Source organism: Pinus tabuliformis, chromosome 2_1, assembly GCF_031772625.1.
Source record: "Pinus tabuliformis cultivar Carrire ecotype Pingquan chromosome 2_1, CPIR1, whole genome shotgun sequence".
In the NCBI taxonomy this organism is placed as follows: Eukaryota; Viridiplantae; Streptophyta; class Pinopsida; order Pinales; family Pinaceae; genus Pinus; species Pinus tabuliformis.
In genome coordinates, this window is record NC_142299.1 from 399,323,619 (window position 1) to 399,341,880 (window position 18,262).

Genomic DNA, 18,262 nt, shown 5'->3' on the forward strand with positions numbered 1-18,262 from the left:
TGGTAAAAAAAATTTCCAAACGATCTATCAGTACAACCCAATATCCATCTTATAAGACAGTTATGTAACAGCAACTAAACACATTAGTAAACTTTTACTCTCGGCTATATTGTAATGGAATGCCTTAACATTGGTATACATGCATTTTTATTTATCTGAACAATCACAAAAAAAAAATAATGAGTTAACATTACGACAATCCAAAGAACAAAACGGTTTATTGGATATACCATATCAAGTTGATCCATTATTGCAAAGTTCAATTTTGCCCTGTCAATAATGTGTTCAATGCAACGAAATCTTGCTCTACCAGGTCCACTCAAAAACCACCAAGATAATGTGCGCCATGGAATTGTGGGAACTTTTCTTCTTAGAACTGCTTCAGCGACAGCTTCAAGAGAATAGATTCTAAGTTTAAGCTCACCACGCATAATTCGCCAAAGGTTAAGAACAATTCTTCCACCAACATGGATACCACTTCCATGAGTTCGACCCCATTCATCCTCAATGATTGCATCCTGCAACTCCAAATCCTCAGCAGCAAGTTCTTCAATAGAATCCTTTGACTCATCCCTTCTAATATCTTCTAAATGGACAGTTTCCAGTTTCGTTTCAGACAAAGTTGTCCTAGAAATCTTCTTCAAGAGACCTATTCCGATATATGCCGCCCTCTCAGCTAAATATCCAATTGATCCCCCTTGAATTTCCCATCCCATCAGAATATCTGGATCATATAAGCAAACCAGCTCCGTGAACAAGTAAAATAAAGTTTTCTCGTCCTTCACAGCAAAAACTCCACAACCCAATAACCCATCAACATTTCTGCATTGAGTAGCACAGTGAACATATATTATATCAGTCGTGGCAATATGATGTTCAAAATGTAGAATTATTTGAATATTATCAAAGGTCTTTTCAGTAACAATCCAGATTCCACACATAAGGTATAACTCATGAGAATTAGAATGATATGCCATGTGATATTCTTTAAAGTAACAGGTGCAACTCTAAAGATCAAATATTGTGTTACATTAAAAAGGGAAAAGTCCAATAGAATGGAATAACTCAGGAGTTGAATTGATTTGTTTTCACAATCCCTTATTATATCTGGACTGTGCATATGCATGTAATGCAAATGTGTGGCTAAATCAATAAAAGGAATTTTCAATATATATACAAGAAATTGTCATTGCCCAAATTACACTCTGTGTTAAGATATATGATTGATTTACTGTAGTTTCAGAGAAATCAAAATTTGAGTGTGACATGTCAAATCTCTGATATAAAATTATAATCAATTAAAAGAAGAAAATCTTTTATATACAGTCAGCACATAAACGTAAATGCAACAAAAGCAATCTAAAAAAAGTTATTGGGAACAGAAAGATGTGTATTATTAGCAACAAACAGCCACATCCATTGAGAGAGGAGCCTGACGTTTAATACCCGGTCATGGAATAACAGAAATACTAGAGGACCACCCCACTTGAAAAGCCCCCAAGGGCCAAGACCTTCCCACGAAATCTATTCAACACTAGGCCATAAATACCTAGTCCACTGATAAGTGCACACAAGCAAAAGTGCAGCACCATAAGAGAACAAAGAAAACAAATAGGATCATCAAGGTGTACATGCTATACACTCGTTATTAGAATAAATAGAGTATAAGGATGTTGTTGATTTGGGGTAGCATCGGATGTGCTCTAGCCACGAAATTTGGTGGAGAGGTTGGGGCACATGAGATCTCCAATACCCAGAAAGGGCTTGGGGTGATTCTAAACAGATCAAAAGATATTAAAATAATTAATATTTTTAATGGAGTCCCTAAGTCTAAACTTAGGGAAAATAAAATATTAATATGTATTAATATGAATCTGTGTTAGAGTGGTCCAAAAGACATGGATCAAGCAAGATCTAATCTTAACCGTCGATTAGGGACTTAATCCGGGAAAAGTATAAGAGGAGGCTTGAGGGTCACTTGGAGAATACACCAGAGTGATCAGTCATTCTATTCTCTAGAGCGGGGTTTGCTAAGAGAGATAGAATCAGTGATTGGAGTGCAGCTGAAGGGCATTGAGTACAGAGAGATAGAGAGGCAGAGATAGTGCTGGGAGAGCAGCAAAGAAGCTAGACAGAGTGATGCAAGAGCAGTCAGTGTTCACGCAGGGCCACACAGAGGTAGCTAAGTGTTGCGCAGAGCACCAGAGAGGCCAGCGTAGCTAACGCAGAGGCTCAGAGAGCTGACGCAGGGCCTCCTGGGGCTGACGCTGGCCAAGATAGGTTGACGCAGGGCCAGCGCTGGACTAGGAGAGGCTGACGCAAGATTGGGCAGACGCTGGGGTTTCTAAGGCAGATTGGTGCTGATTCGCTGCCGAAAGGATTATCTAGGGTTTCAACCAGTAGATTTGTCAGAAACTGAGAGGTATTACTGCTAAGGAATTCCCTATTGGGTAGGGTAGTTTCGGCACCCAGATTGTACTTTGATATTGCTTAATAAGAAAACCCTCAAATAGTTGCACCGATTTTCCCACATTGGGTTTTTCGGAGGACATTAGTCCAAAAATAATGGTGTCATATGGTATGTTTGTTCTGTTTCTTTTTAGTTGTTGATCTGTAATATGTTGAGCATGCACTAGTGTTTATTTTCAGTATTTACAATGTAAATAACTTGTTAAGGAAAATAACAAGTAGGTAGGAATAAATCAAATAAAGTGCATGGAGGGTTTCTAACTAAGTAAACTTAGAAACTTCAACATGGTATCAGAGGGTGACTGTAGATCACACGAGGACTAAAAGACATCAGCCGAGCGGAGCAATAGCAGCAGAAAACAGTTGTCCCGAGGTGACAGAAGTTGTTTCTAATATCGCAAAAACCAACAAGTGTGACACAGAGCCATCCAAGGCCACGCAAAGGCAGTCGGGAGTTGCGCAGAGCCTCAGAGAGGCCAACATTACTGACGCAGAGAGTCAGAGGGTTGACGTAGGGACTCCTAGGGCTGACGCAAACCCATCCAGGGTGACGCAGGGCCAGCGTGAGGCAAAAAGGGGCTGACACAGTCCACAGAGAGGCAGTTGCTGGGGTTTAGAAGGTTGCAGGAATATTGCAGAGTGGCACTGGTGAGGTACTGTACTTAGAACAGTACCTAACAGAGCAAGGCCAGAGGAGTTTCTACCAAGGGTTTCTAGCCGAGGAACCCTGATCAGTAGTGTGGCTGCACAAGACGATCAGAGTAGGGGGCATCTTGACAAGCAGCAGAAAGATTTCCAGGAGGGAAATCAGGACTCAGAGGGAGTCCAAACGAGAAGTAGAGACTCATAGGAGTCGAACAAAGAACTTCCAAGAGGGAAGTAGAGGAGCATCATGGCACTACACGAAGTAAGAGACCAGGATAGATTGGAAGGAGCATTGAACTTCGCAGTTTGGAAGGCCATAATCTTATCCGTACTTGACAGGAATCATGTCAAGAACTTCGCCTTGAAGGCAATAGTTGTCCCAGTCGAACCCAGTGATAATGATAGGTACGAGGAGGCGATGGCAAGGGCCAAGAGCATTATCCTTGACGAGGTCAAGGATCATGTAGTACCACACATAGCCAAGAAGGAAACGACATTTGAGATGTAGGAGGCTCTCAAGAAGCTGTATCAGCATACTTCTGTCCAGAGAAGAATGATGCTCGAGAATCAGATGAGGTCGTATCAAATGAAGAAGGGACAATCGATTGACACCTTCCTCGGAGGACTGAATGAGATCCGAGATCAGTTGACTGCTATAGGGGCGACATTGCATCAAGAGGCAATGGTGAGGACAGCCCTGAATGCTATCTCAAAAGACTGGGAAGTGTTTGTCCAGAGTATAGTGGGCAGAGGAACACTTCCACCTTGGGACGAGATGTGGGCAGCTCTTCGCCAGGAAGAGATCAGACGGCAGTCAAAGACAAATAGCAGCAGCAAAGGGATCAAAGTCAAGTAGGAGGAGGAAGATGTGGCCCTAGCATCTGAGGGAAAGTAGGAAAAGCGAAAGAAAAATGATCTCTCCAAGATAAAGTGCTTCCACTGTGGGGAGATGGGTCATTATGCGACCCAATGTCCAAGGAAGAAGAGTAAGGTAGAGTCTTTTGAGACTAAAGGTAGCGCCAGCACGGGCAGAGAAGGAAGTTTTGACAGATGATGATTGTGCCATGAGTGCACACACGCCACTTGAGCAGAAGTGGGGAGACATCGAGCTATAGTTAGATGGACTACAGGCGATGAGGAGCAGGATCCTCGAGGTACCTAGCCTCTTGGATTAGACCTTGCTACGGGAGCCCCATCGAGAAGTAGCAGGACTGGTTGAGTGGGTAGAGACGGATGCAAATGGAGCGGCAGAGAGAGCTATAGTGCAGTAGTCCCAAGACAACATAGAGCTAGCAGGCTGCAGTAGTGTGAAAGGCACAGGAGTGTTGCACCAGTGCAGGAAGGCGCAGAGAGGTGTGCAATGGTGTGAGATGCAGGGAGTTGTTGCAGCAGCGCAGAGGCCAGAGAGGGGAGCACTTGTCAGCGGCAGAGGGAGCTTCAGCATCAGTGGGTGTCTCTAGCCCAACATGGAGGTCAATTGGGAGATCAATTACTTACTTCTTAGTAACTGAGTTGCAGTGCAGCAGTGGGAAACACAATGCAGCATGATAAGAGGAGGTGTAGTGTGGATGCAGTGCTAGGAGAAAGGACCAGCAGTAGCACAAACGTAGAGGGAGTTGTCGTACAGATGCAACAGTGACAGTGGCAGAACCATGGGCAGCAGTACATGATGCAGCCATGCAGAGGATGTTGGGCAGGAAGGCCTAGCATCCGCACGGGTACCGGTATCGGATGATCAGAGTAATACTCAGTGAGGAGTATTGCTAGAGCACAGTCCTTGCTAAGAGGGAGTGTTGATTTGGGGTAGCATCGGATGTGCTCTAGCCATGAAATTTGGTGGAGAGGTTGGGGCACATGAGATCTCCAATACCCAGAAAGGATTTGGGGTTATTCTAAACAGATCAAGAGATATTAAAATAATTAATATTTTTAATGGAGTCCCTAAGTCTAAACTTAGGGAAAATAAAATATTAATATGTATTAATATGAATCTGCGTTAGAGTGGTCCAAAAGACATGGATCAAGATCTAATCTTAGCCGTTTATTAGGGACTTAATCTCGGCCGTTGATATGTCAATAGGAAAAGTATAAGAGGAGGCTTGAGGGTCACTTGGAGAATACACCAGAGTGATCAGTCATTCTATTCTCTAGAGCGGGGTTTGCTAAGAGAGATAGAATTAGTGATCGGAGTGCAGCTGAGGGGCATTGAGTACAGAGAGATAGAGAGGCAGAGATAGTGCCGGGAGAGCAGCAGAGAAGCCAGCTAGAGTGATGCAAGAGCAACCAGTGCTCACGCAGGGCCACACAGAGGCAGCTAAGTGCTGCATAGAGCACCAAAGAGGCCAGCGTAGCTGACGCAGAGGCTCAAAGAGCTGATGCAGGGCCTCCTGGGGCTGACGCAGGCCCAGCGCTGGGCTAGGAGAGGCTGACGCAAGCTTGGGCAGACACTGGGGTTTCTGGGGCAGATTGGCGCTGAGTAGCTGCCGGAAGGATTATCTGGGATTTCAGCTAGTAGATTTTTTAGAAACCGAGAGGTTATTGCTAAGGAAATTCTCTGTTGGGTGGGCCAATTTCGGTACCCAGATTGTACTCTGATATTGCTTAATAAGAAAACCCTCAGATAGCTGCACCAATTTTCCCACATTGGGTTTTTCCGGGGACATTAGTCCAAAAATAATGGTGTCATATGGTGTGTTTGTTTCTATTTCTTTTTAGTTTCTGATCTGTAATATGTTGAGCATGCACTAGTGTTTATTTTCAATATTTACATTGTAAACAACTTGTTAAGGAAAATAACAAGTAGGTAGGAATAAATCAGATAAAGTGCATGGAGGGTTTCTACCTAAGTAAACTTAGAAACTTCAACAGATGCCAGAATCGTAATGTACATCAATTGCATACAGGTGTTCGGTCAGTCACAAAGAATAGTCAGAAAAATCAAGGGAGTTACATACAGAGAATCACTACAGGTTGTCAGATCAGTTACATGGAGCAAAAATAATTATAGAGGGTTACATCTTCTCGGCATTTTCTCGCTACATAGAGGAAATTGTTTATAATTTGTGTTAATCCAAAGGGGTATACCCAAGTCTGTTAGCAGGTGCAGAAGCAGGAAGAAGTGGGAGCATAGTGTGCAAATTTGGAAAAGACTATGAGAGCAAAGCATTCCAATAGCATTTTTTATATAAATATGTATTATAATATATTTTGAAGGAATGTAGAATGGTGAATTATTTGCAGAAAATATGAAAAAAATAAATAAATAAATTGTAGTAAACGAATGATTTTTGTAGTAAATTTCATGCATAAAATAGCAAGAAGAGAGGCTGCATAAGTTCGGTGATGTTCGGCAACTAAATTCACCCATCAACTAACTGCCTTTTAATAATAATTTTTGATGTGTTTTTAGATGGCTACAGAGGCAATGCTATGGAATGTGCCCTAGGACCTCCATCAACTGTGCTCTCCATTGTGCTGGAATGTGCCTTCAGGCCTCCATTGAATTTCCTATCCATAGATGTCCAGTGGATATATAAGTAAATTACCAATTTCCAATACATTATCGATATATAAACTAAACCTCCAATTGCTAATTGCCAGCACATTATGTTTTAGCCAAGTGTATTTTAAAAATAGCTAAGATAACTAAATCATGGGCTAAACCTCAGCAAGATACACATATTTGGTGACTCCAAATCGACCATTGATTGGATTAACAGAGAAACAACTTTTTCTCCTCCACTCCTTGGTCACTGGATGCAGAGGATTCTAAAGTTGAAAGAATTATTCCACTCAGTCTCCTTTTCCCACTTGCATTGGGAGAACAATTTGGAGGCTGATGACGCCTTGTCAAAGGAAGGGTTGGATATGCCGCCTAGAAATATCAAATACTTGTCATTTGGACAGGGTATGCTTCATCGACAGGGGAACATCCAATGGTGCTGATAGCACAGGTCCTCAGATTATGATGGTGATAGATCGCCTTTTGTCCTGGGGATGGGCAGCGTCGAATCCAATATTTTTTCCGATGGTGTTGACCACTCTTTGCTTACTGTTTGCATGGATTCTGGTCTGTCACAGGACACGTCCTCCAAGGTCCCGTGTCCCGTATTTTATGTGTCGGACACGAAAACGGCCCTAAAACGTGTGGAAAACGTTTTTCATCATGTCCTGTAAAATGTAAAACATATTCGTCGATTTTCGTCGTGTCCTGCATCTGGAAAACGCGTATTCCGTTGATAGAAAACATTGCATGCATAAGCTGCAATTTTTTTTGAAAGAAACAAATAATTTTTGAGTGGGGCAGCTTAATGATCAAGCCTAGGCCCTAGTATTGATATGCTATTCATGGTAATGTTAAATTCTTAAAGTAAAAGGATGAAAATGAAGATTACCATGAAATGACTCAGGATGTTTGAGAGTTGTTCCGGCCTCATTGGATTTCATATGGAGAAAGTAGAATTTTAGATTTCATTCAAAATGGAGCAGACTTATCATTTTTTCAGGATTTCAGGATTGGGAGATTGTAATGTTTCCAGGTGACACCACCTGCCCGGGCTACCCCTGCCACCAGTAGAGGACGTGGTCTACCTCCTATAGCTCCCACTTCTAGTTCTTCAGCGTCTAGAGCATAGCAAACTCCACTGCCAACTCCACCAGCACCAGCATCTACATCTAGAGGGAAAGGGAAAGCTATGGCATTTTCTCGCAAGAGGGGCAGAGGAAATCAATAGGATTAGACTTTAGTTATTTTTTTATGTGCTTGTAAGTTGTACATGAACAATGAACATTGAATATTCAAGAATCAAGACCAGGCATATCACATTCTAATTTCTAAATAGTAAATTTTGATTCTATTTATTTTTTTAAAGTGAACTATGAACTTTGAAAAGTAATTATATTTTAATTTGATTAGATAAGTTGCAACCTGCAATTTAATATGGATAAAAAACTATATTTAGGTATATATATATATATATATATATATATATATATATATATATACATGTCCCCCATGTCCTGTTTCCAGGTCGCTGCGTTTCGTATTGAATACTCGTATTTACATGTCCTCCGTGTCTCATGTCCTTGTGTCATGTGACTTAGATTCTGGTATATGTGGTTCTTGCTGCGTTTATTAGTATATAGGAGAATGTTCGTCCAACCATTTAGTATTTTTGTGGATGGTTATTGACAATACTTAAGAGAGAGACATATCTGAATATGACATACATTATGACTAATGTAAACAAGTATTCTATTTTGAAATACAATTTGATTTTTCTTTCCAGGAAAAAAAAAGTTAAAACTAAATCATGGGCAATGCTCATTAATTACATTTATATTAGAATTTTATATATTAACGTACACCTATATAAAATATGAGTATAAAATTTGATAGATATTAAATTTATCCTGAAGGATATGTTAATTACATAAATAACAAATAAATTTATATTAAATTAAATAATATATGTGTGGGGAAATTTAATGGCAGATTTTATCCACTGTTTTTTATATGACGATTTTTTCTCAAATTTCAAGGTTGTCAAACTCAAACACAAAGAAGAACCCGGTGAGTTAGTTTGTAACAGCAGTGTATAGCAATTGTTCTACTGATCTTGATCGTTTGTGGGTTAGTTATTATGCACCTTATGATAATTGTTAGGAGATGATGTTTCACACTCATTTATCCGCTTGGTGATATTTTAAATGATGATCAGTTATGTTGGACAGTGAGACTTATGTGGTTGCTTAGTAATTATCATTATGACCTTTTTCTGAAATGGTGATTATCTGATGTGCCTTTCCTTAATAATATAATTGAGCATTATGCTACTTATTGAGTGTTTATGTTACATATTGATGCCATATACATACATCACAGTTGATGTACATTTCTTATGATGATTATTATGATGTCAGTATTACTAGAAAAGGCTCACCTTCAGCAGCTTGAAGTATTAATGAAGAGGCCGGAATCACATCCAACGCGAGGGGCCTCTTTTCAATGAGGATGGCCTACCCAATTCGTCCACCATATAGGCAGAGAAAGGGAAAAGCGACATGAAAATGCTTCCTAAAGTAAACTGGGTAAGCAGAATGAGATGTACCTTTTACCTATCTTGCACCGAGTATGTGATTTGGTAGGGGGGAATGGAAAGGCCAAGAGAAATTTTTGGGAGAGAACTATTACTCTTGAGATATTAAAAAAGAGATCCCTGCCTTGCATGAGGGGACCAGCCATTGTAAAACCATTTGGGAAATTTATGTCTTGAGTAAGAGATCTGTCTTGATTATGAATATGGGGAAGTAGCTCCATAGCTACTCCAACCTACTCTACATGGGTAGATGGAGTTGGGAGTGTACCCATCCCTTTGAGGGTACTAACGCTCACATATCCCTAGCAATTGGTAATGTTGGACCTGTTACCCACAGAAAAATGGGTAACCCCTAGGAGAAAAAAAAATTATGTTTGGACAGCTAGCCATCAAGCAGCCCTATATGATCAGCACATAACATGATGCCAAGATCCTCCACCTATTGCTTTAGTAAGATTTCTCTCCCATTTGGCATTTTTTTCTTGAAGGGATAGCAGGCCATCTATCAATAGGTACTTCAACCATTTTGCAATCATGTGCTTTCATTTAATGTTATGGCATGCTAATATGGATCATGGGGCAAATTAAATGATTAATCAATCTCGACTGTATTCTCGTCCCCTTACTTCACTTGGGAGGTTAGCGTTCAACTCTAGTCCAGTGGGACCTCCTCTAGGACTTGGGGTTTTAGTAAAGGCAATACCGGGGAAGCACTCTTTGATATAGCATGTCTAAGGTAACTCATACCTACCACTCTCCATCTGTCCCCCTCATCCATCTCTGTTCTTTGGGCTAGTGGTCTTTGGTCACTAGGATTGGAACCCTTCATCCACATCCTTGAGTCTAGGCCAGGAAACTTTGCCCCAAAGGGTGATGCAGCTAAAAGAAAGGTAAAAACATAAGAAAGCCACAGTAAAAGAAAACAATGTAAAATGCAAAAGATGGTCGAAACATTTGTTTAGTTTGTGCGCAATATTCTAGCATGAGTTGTCTACCCACCTCATTCACCACCACCCAATTCCTCAAGCATTTAATGCTTCTCAAAAAAGGAACTCTTGTAAGTCCCAACCCTGATGAACGATAAATTGCTTCATCTTAATTAAATTTCTAATGGAAGAATTCAAAAGCAAGCTTGGGCTCCTAAGTTATGCACCTAATAAAGGTAAATCATAAAGAAGTAAAAGCCACGCTAAAGGGGTGGAAAAAGCAAGCCGAGGGAAAGGGTAACTCATGCCACCATGATTTCTCCCTTCTTACATCTCTACACTTAGGATGTTGGAACCCCATCAGCTAGTCTCATGGCTGTGTCACCTAACCTGAAGTTGTTCCCTCTCTGCATCCATTATTATCACACGCTCATTGGATTGATGGGCTAACCTTGGATATGTCACTCCTCATGGGGGGTTGGAAACACCTAACAGGGTTGCTTACGTAATTATCCATAATATAAGTTAGGTAACTTGTGTACATGTCCTGCTCTAGATAGACATTTGAAGGTAAGTTTTGTGTGAGTATACTTGTGACCCTAACATTAGTTGTTGATTATTTTTTGCCCAAGATATTATTTTCATCTTAGAAAAAAAATAATAGGATGATTTTATGAAAAGTATGATTTTCTATTAATGTGCAATTCACTATATTTTTTCTTTATCATCAACAAATCCAAAATATATATACCCCCATAAAAAATGGATTTCAGAACTAAACTAATTTATATTTCTTTTAAATGCAAACAAAGAATGAGCAAAAGTTCCAAAGACCTGTTATATACATTGGCTTTTTCATCCCGGAGAAGCACAAGAATTTCTGCTGCATCATTTGAATCTTCCTTAATCGCAACAACAATGAAATTGATTGCATCATACCGAGGATCAGGCCGCAAGTCTCCTCTAGATTCTGCATGGATCTGGTCCAACGAAGATTTGATAAATTTCCTAGACTTCATAACATCCTTTGCAAACACCAGCTTAAAAGAATTAAAAGGAAGAGGACATAAGAACAGGTGACACATCACAAGCATAAATCTCCTCACATAATCCACAAGTTAATTCCCATCAGTGCCTGTTACCAGACATAGTTCTAATGTCATTCTACTCTACATAAAAATTGGGAATTTTACACAAAAACAGACAAGCAACACAGCCATTGCCCATATTTTCACCAGCAAGTTTCTTATAAAAAAAGTAACTCTTATGCAGTTCAGAAGTTCGAAAAAGGGCTAACATGAACACAAGCATTTTCTATTAACAATTTGAATAGCATCCTAAAACCTAGTACCAGTTTTTTCCTTGTCCCCAAGGTGTTATCATCACCATTGTGCATATTAACCAACTACTAGAATGCACAATAACATTAGATAAGATAATTATATTAATGTTTGACAAATGACCACAAAACAAGGTCAATGCAACAGCAGAGTACAACCATATGAATACAATGTGGGAAAGTAAGTGCAACTCCTAAAAATGTCAAAAATAATATAAAGAAAGAACCCTACATAGGTATAGCATCAGAACATATCTATAAATGTACAAAACCATGACAAAATTGTTGGAAAATATGATAGCCATGCTTGGTATTTTCACCTTGAAAAAGAAATGGGAAATTTGAATTTTTAAATTTGCCTCCAAATTTATTTCAAGACAGCCCCGTGATGTTTTAGGTTGGTTTGGCCCCTAAGGCACCCATTCGACCCCCACTTGAATGCTATATAAAGGAGATCATTTCTCTTCCTTTGGCCACATCAATTTTCTCTTGTGCATCTCTGGTCTAGCGAAATTACAGGAAGGTCCAAAACTTTAGGAGGCCGAAATTTCAGGAGTTTGGTTTTTGTCATGGCACTTGATTATGATCTTGGTTACTGGTTTGGCTATTATTTTGCTATGGTTATTTATGATGTATTGATGAATCTGGAACTCTCTCTCTCTCTCACAAATAAGGAAGCATTTTTGGGCTTTCCCCTTGTGGGTTTTGCCCTAGCCTCAAGCCTAATTTCTGTGTCTCCTCTTTCTATTGTGATTTATTACTGCTCTTTTAAGTTTAGGAATGATTTTCTTATAATTGTTAATGAAATAAATGTTACATGATGCTAATAATGATCTGAAGCTCTGAAATTGAATAAAGAAACTATCCCAGCTATAACCTAGTAAAAAAATCAACATGGTATCAGAGTTGGCAGAGCATTGAAGAACAGTTGAAGCCCTTGAGGTGGTCAAATTTTTGTGGCTCATTAACCCTTGCTATGTGAAGTCTCCTGGGACACTATGCGAACCTCCCTAGGTATGCAAAATTTCCTAGGCGAATCATTGTTCTGTGATCCAGATCCGTGGAAGGGCAGCCGAAATTTTTTGTGGGAAAGGCCTAGTACAGGCCTCTTATATTATCTCCTTTCTATTTCAGGCCTAAAATTCTGAGGTCCGAGATCATGATCCAAAGTCTCTATCTAAGTTAATCTGAAGATATAGAAGAGCATTCAAACTACAGACTAAGTTTTCTGAGGAACCACAAGTGTGGTTCTAAGGCACCTATGCAAAGGTTCTTAGGCTGAGGCTGAAACATGTGAGTCTCAGGATCACATCTCTCTGTGAACAGTATGGAAGCCCTCTAACATATGTCACAGATCTAAGGCACAATACTTGTGGCATTCTTTTTCTGTGAAAATTTAAGAATCTTATGGCATCTCATGCGAACTCCAAATGGCACCATATGCGATCTCATGTATGAGAAACGCAGTAACACTTCTTATCTATGATTCTATGGCTCAATGGAATAATCTTAAGGTGTAAACTATCTTCCAAACTCTAAGTATGATCCAAGGCCAATTCATTTCTCATTTAGAAGTTATGGAATAAGTCCAAAATTCTAAATCTTATTGTCAAAGTCTATGTCACATCTTTGTCATACTAAATTGGATGACAAAAAGGTTGTCCTCCTTGTATGCATTGTGAAAATTCCTAGACTCGAAGGAACCCCTACTACAACAAATCTTAATCTAGTTCACCTACTTGATTTTTTAAATTACATTCATCAAGTTATTCTTCTGAATACTGAAACAAATTACTTCAGCCTACACTAATTAAATATTTGATCTCATGAAACAGAAAACAGGGCAAAGAACAAGATACATAGGACACTTATTTTTGGACACAATAGTCCCCGGGAAAAACCCAATGCAGGAAAATCGGTGCAGCAGTTCTGAGGGTTTATTATTATGCAGGAGAAATATCTGAATAAAACTCTAGGATGCTCATCTACCAATCCTTTACAGAGAAAACACTTGCGGAAAATTTGAGTGAGTTTTACCTCACTTCACAGGGCAGAATTTCGGCACAAGACTGGCTAAGCCTGGTTATTTCTGCGTTGGCTCTTCATCAGCCCTACGTCACCTTCTCTGCCTCTGTGTCAGCTCTCCCGACTATTCTGGCAATTTCGGTTGTTCCAGCAATTTCAGTTGTTTCGGCAGTTCTGGATTTTCCGTGACAAGCAGCTTTTTTGCGTCAGCTCTCCCAGCTACTGCGCTGCCTCTCTGCAAGCTCTCTCCACCTCTCCATTCTGTATTTTCCGGAAAGTCCTCCCGGATTCTCTCTGCCCCTCAGCTGCAAGATCTCCCCAATTGATTTTCCTCCTGAGAACTTCTCACCTCAAAAAATCAATTTCCTCAATCTCTTTGTGTATGTTCCAAATGAACCCCAAGCCTCCATTTTATACTTTTCATGTTGAGTCTTCAACGGCCGAAATTAAGTCTCTAATCAACAGCTAAGATTAAAACATGACTTGATCCGCCTTCTAGATCATTCTCACCCATATTTTGATTAATACCCATTAATATTTTAAGGAACAGGTGTACAAAGACATTTTGTTCCTTTCATTTTGGAGACATAGCGGAGCTACCAAAAAGGGAAATTTGATATAAAATACATGACACTACTTTTGAAATTGCCTGTGCTTCAATAAATAAATAACAAGCAGAAAGAGATGTTTGATATTTAATGTTACTTGTGCATAAGTATTTGCAGGTCATTAAAACAGAGGATGTGTTATCTTGCAAAATGAAATTTTATTATAGCTAAAGAAGGCTTAAGGTTTGGAAGTTGAGGGTATTGACTTGTTCTATTTATTAATATGCAAGATGTTTTGTATTAGTATCCCGATGACTGATTAAAGTTGCATATGATTGACCAAAGTATATTGCCAGCTAGGGTTATTGTAATGTGTTACGAATAATATATATATATATATATATATATATATATATATATAATGATTAGTTAATTAATAATTAGTTAAACTGTTGATTTGGGGTAGCATCGGATGTGCTCTAGCCACGAAAATTGGTGGAGAGGCTAAGGCACATGAGATCTCCAATACCCAGAAAGGGTTTGGGCAGATTCTAAACAGTTTGAGAGATATTGAAATAATTAATATTTTTAATGGAGTCCGTAAGCCTAAACTTAGGGAAATTAAAATATTAATGTGAATTAATATAAAACTGTGTTGGAATGGTCCAAAAGTCATAGATTAAGATAGATCTAATCTTAGCCGTTGATTAGGGACTTAATCTCGGTCATTGATATGTCAACGAGAAAAGTATAAGAGGAGGCTTGAGGGTCACTTGGAGAACACACCAAGAAATCAAGATTTTGACCTTTTTGGGGCTGGGTTTGCTGAGAAAGTTAAGAGAGTGATCAGAGTTGCAACTGAGGGGCAGTGAATACAAAAGCAGAGATACAGAGATAGCACTGGGAGGATCAGCGCAATAGCCGGAGAGAGGGGCGCAAAAACAGCCAACAATTCACGTAGAGCCAGCCAGGGCTCACGCAGAGGCAGCCAGGAGCTGCGCAATGCCTCAGAGGGCCAGCGTACGTGACGCAGAGGGCCAGAGGACTGGCGCAGTGCCTCCAGAGGCGGACGCAGGCCAAGCCAAAGTGAGGTTGGGCTAACGCTGGGCCAGAGAGAGGCTGACGCTGGGGTTTCGTGGGGCAAATTGGAACTATGGAGCTGTCGAAGTGTTTATCCGGGATTGCAGCCAAAATATCTGCTTCCGAGTAGAGAGGTGCCACTGCCGAGATTTTTCTCTATTGGGTGAGCTGGATTTGGCACCCAGATTGTATTCTGAAACTGCTTAATAAATCAAACCCTCAGATAGCTGCATCGGTTATCCCACACTGGGTTTTTATAGGGACATTAGTCCAAAAATAACGGTGTCACTTGTGTGGTTGTTTCTGTTTCCTACAGTTGATGATCTGTAATGTGTTGAGCATGTACTCGTATTTATTTCCAGTATTTACATGGTAAATAACTTGTTAATTAACAAAACAAGTAGGTGGGTACTAGGAATAAATCAAAAAGTACATGAAGGGTTTCTAACGTGTCAAACTTAGAAATTCCAACATGGTATCAAAGGGTGGTTGCAGATCATAGGAGAACTAAGGACATCAACCGAGCAGAACAGCAGCAGCAGAAAACAATTGTCCCGAGTGACAAAAGTTGTTCCAGCAGAGTAGTAGCAAGGAAGGGGTGACACAGTGCATGCGTCATCAAGATTGAGCCAAGACGAGGCAGCGCAGAGGCTAAGGGAGGCAAAGATAGGCTCACGTAGAGCCACGCAAAGGCCAAGAGGGTTGACGCAGTTGGCTGAGGAAGTTGATTTGCCGATGCCGGGATTGCGCAGAGCCTAGGAGCTCTAACCTTCAAGTTGCTAGGGTTTAGGAGGTTGTGGGTAAGTTGTAGAGTGGAGCTGGTGGGGTACTGTAGTTAGAACAATACCTAACAGGGCAAGGCCAAGGAGGAGGGAGTTGCTATCGAGGATTTCTAACCAAGAAATCTGGATCAGTGGTGCAGCAGCACTAAGGATCGGATTGGGGGCATCTCGACATTGGTAGAAGGGTTTCCAAGAGGGAAATCGAGGCTTGGAGGGAGTCACACCAAGAACTTCCAGGAGGGAAGTAGAGGAGCAGCAAGATAGCAATGAATGGGGTAAGAGACCAGAACAGACTGGACAGAGCCTCAAACTTCATAGTCTAAAAGGCCAGAATCCTATTTGTTCTAGACAGGAATCGTGTCAAGCACTTTGCCTTGAGGATGATAGCTATACCAGATGACCCAACTGATAAGACAAGTACGAGGAGGCAATGGCGAGGGCCAAGAGCATCATTCTTAACGGGGTCAAGGACCATGTAATACCACATATTGCCGAAAAGGAAATGGCAAATGAGATGTGGGTTGCCCTAAAGAAATTGTACCAACATACTATTGTGTAGAGAAGGATGTTACTAGAAAATCAGTTGCGATCATGCCAGATGCAAAAGGAAGAATAGCTCAACCCCTTCCTCGGTCGATTAAAGGAGATCCGGGACCAGCTGACTTCCTTACGGGCCATGCCAGCGTTGAAGTTTCTAAGTTTACTTAGGTAGAAACCCTCCATGCACTTTATCTAATTTATTCCTACCTAATTGTTATTTTACTTAACAAGTTATTTACAATGTAAATATTAAATATAAACACTAGTGCATGCTCAACATATTACAGAGTAGCAACTAAAAGAAACATAAACAAACACACCATATGACACCATTATTTTTGGACTAATGTCCGCGGAAAAACCCAATGTGGGAAAACCGGTGCAGCTATCTGAGGGTTTTCTTATTAAGCAATATCCGAGTACAATCTCGGTGCCGAAACAGGCCTACCCAACAGAGAATTTCCTTGGCAGTAATACCTCTCAGTCTCTGACAAATCTCCTGGATGAAATCTTGGACAATCCTTCTAGCAGCTACTCAGCAAAAATTCTCCCCAGAAACCGCAGCATCAGCCTCTCTCTGGACTGCATCAGCCCCTCTCTGCCTCATGTTGGCCCTGCGTCACCCCGAATGGGTCTGCGTTAACCTTGGGAGACCCTGCGTCAGCCCTCAAGCCCTCTGCGTCAACACCGCTGGCCTCTCTGAGGCTCTACGCAGCTCGCAGCTGCCTCTACATGGCCCTGCATGAGCCCTAGCTGGCTCTGCGTCACTCTCCTTGGCTACTGCACTGCTCTCCGGGCACTATCTCTGCCTCTTTGTCTCTTTGTACTCAAATGCCCCTCAGTTGCATCTCCCAATCACTAATTCTATCTCTCTTAGTAAACCTCGCTCTAGAGAATAGAATGACTGATCACTCTAGTGTATTCTCCGAGTAACCCTCAAGCCTCCTCTTATACTTTTCCTGTTGACATATCAACGGCCGAGATTAAGTCCCTAATCAACAGCTAAGATTAGATCTGGCTTGATCCATGTCTTTTGGACCATTCTAACACAATTTCATATTAATCCACATTAATATTTTATTTTCCCTAAGTTTAGATTTAGGGACTCCATTAAAAATATTAATTATTTTAATATCTCCTGAACTGTTTAGAATCTGGGTATTGTAGATCTTATGTGCCCCAACCTCTCCACCAAATTCCGTGGCTAGAGCACATCTGATGCTACCCCAAATCAACACTCCATCTTAGCGAGTACTGTACTCTAACAATACTCCTCACTGAGTATTACTCTAATCATCTGGCATCGGTACCTGTGCTGATGCTTAGGCCTTCCTGCCCAACATCCTCTACACCGCTGCATCCTGTACTGCCCATGGTTCTACCACTGCCACTGTTGCATATGTACAACAGCTCCCTCTGCATCCGAGCTGTTGTTGGTCCTTTCTCCCAGCACTGCATCTGCAATGCACCTCCTCTCATCATGTTGCATCGTGTTGCCCACTGCTACACTGCAACTCAATTACTGAGAAGTAAGTAATTGATCTTCCAATCTGACCTCCCTGTTGGGCTAGAGACACACACTGATGTTGAAGCTCCCTCTGTCGCTAACAAGTGCTCCCTCTCTAACCTCTGCGTTGCTCCAACAATTCCTTGCATCTCGCACCGTTGCACACCTCTCTGTGTCATCCTGCACTGGTGCAACACTCGTGTGTCTCACACACTGCTGCAACCTGCTAGCCTCGCGCTGTCTCGGGACTCCTGCACTGTAACTCTCTCTGTCGATCGATCTACATCTATCTCTACCCACATC

At 40.9% G+C, this 18,262-nt stretch overlaps 1 protein-coding gene across 2 annotated transcripts in view; it reads right to left on the reverse strand.

The window, feature by feature from the left end:
* Window positions 1–18,262, reverse strand: part of REV3 (recovery protein 3) — a 410,344-nt gene that overhangs the window by 199,590 nt on the left and 192,492 nt on the right. For both annotated transcript variants that reach the window (XM_089402764.1, XM_089402765.1), the window contains exons 14-15: window positions 10,973–11,118; window positions 231–822 (exon numbers count right to left, since the gene is read on the reverse strand). In XM_089402764.1, the coding sequence (XP_089258890.1) occupies window positions 231–822; window positions 10,973–11,118 (738 nt within the window). The remainder of the gene's footprint in view (window positions 1–230; window positions 823–10,972; window positions 11,119–18,262) is intronic.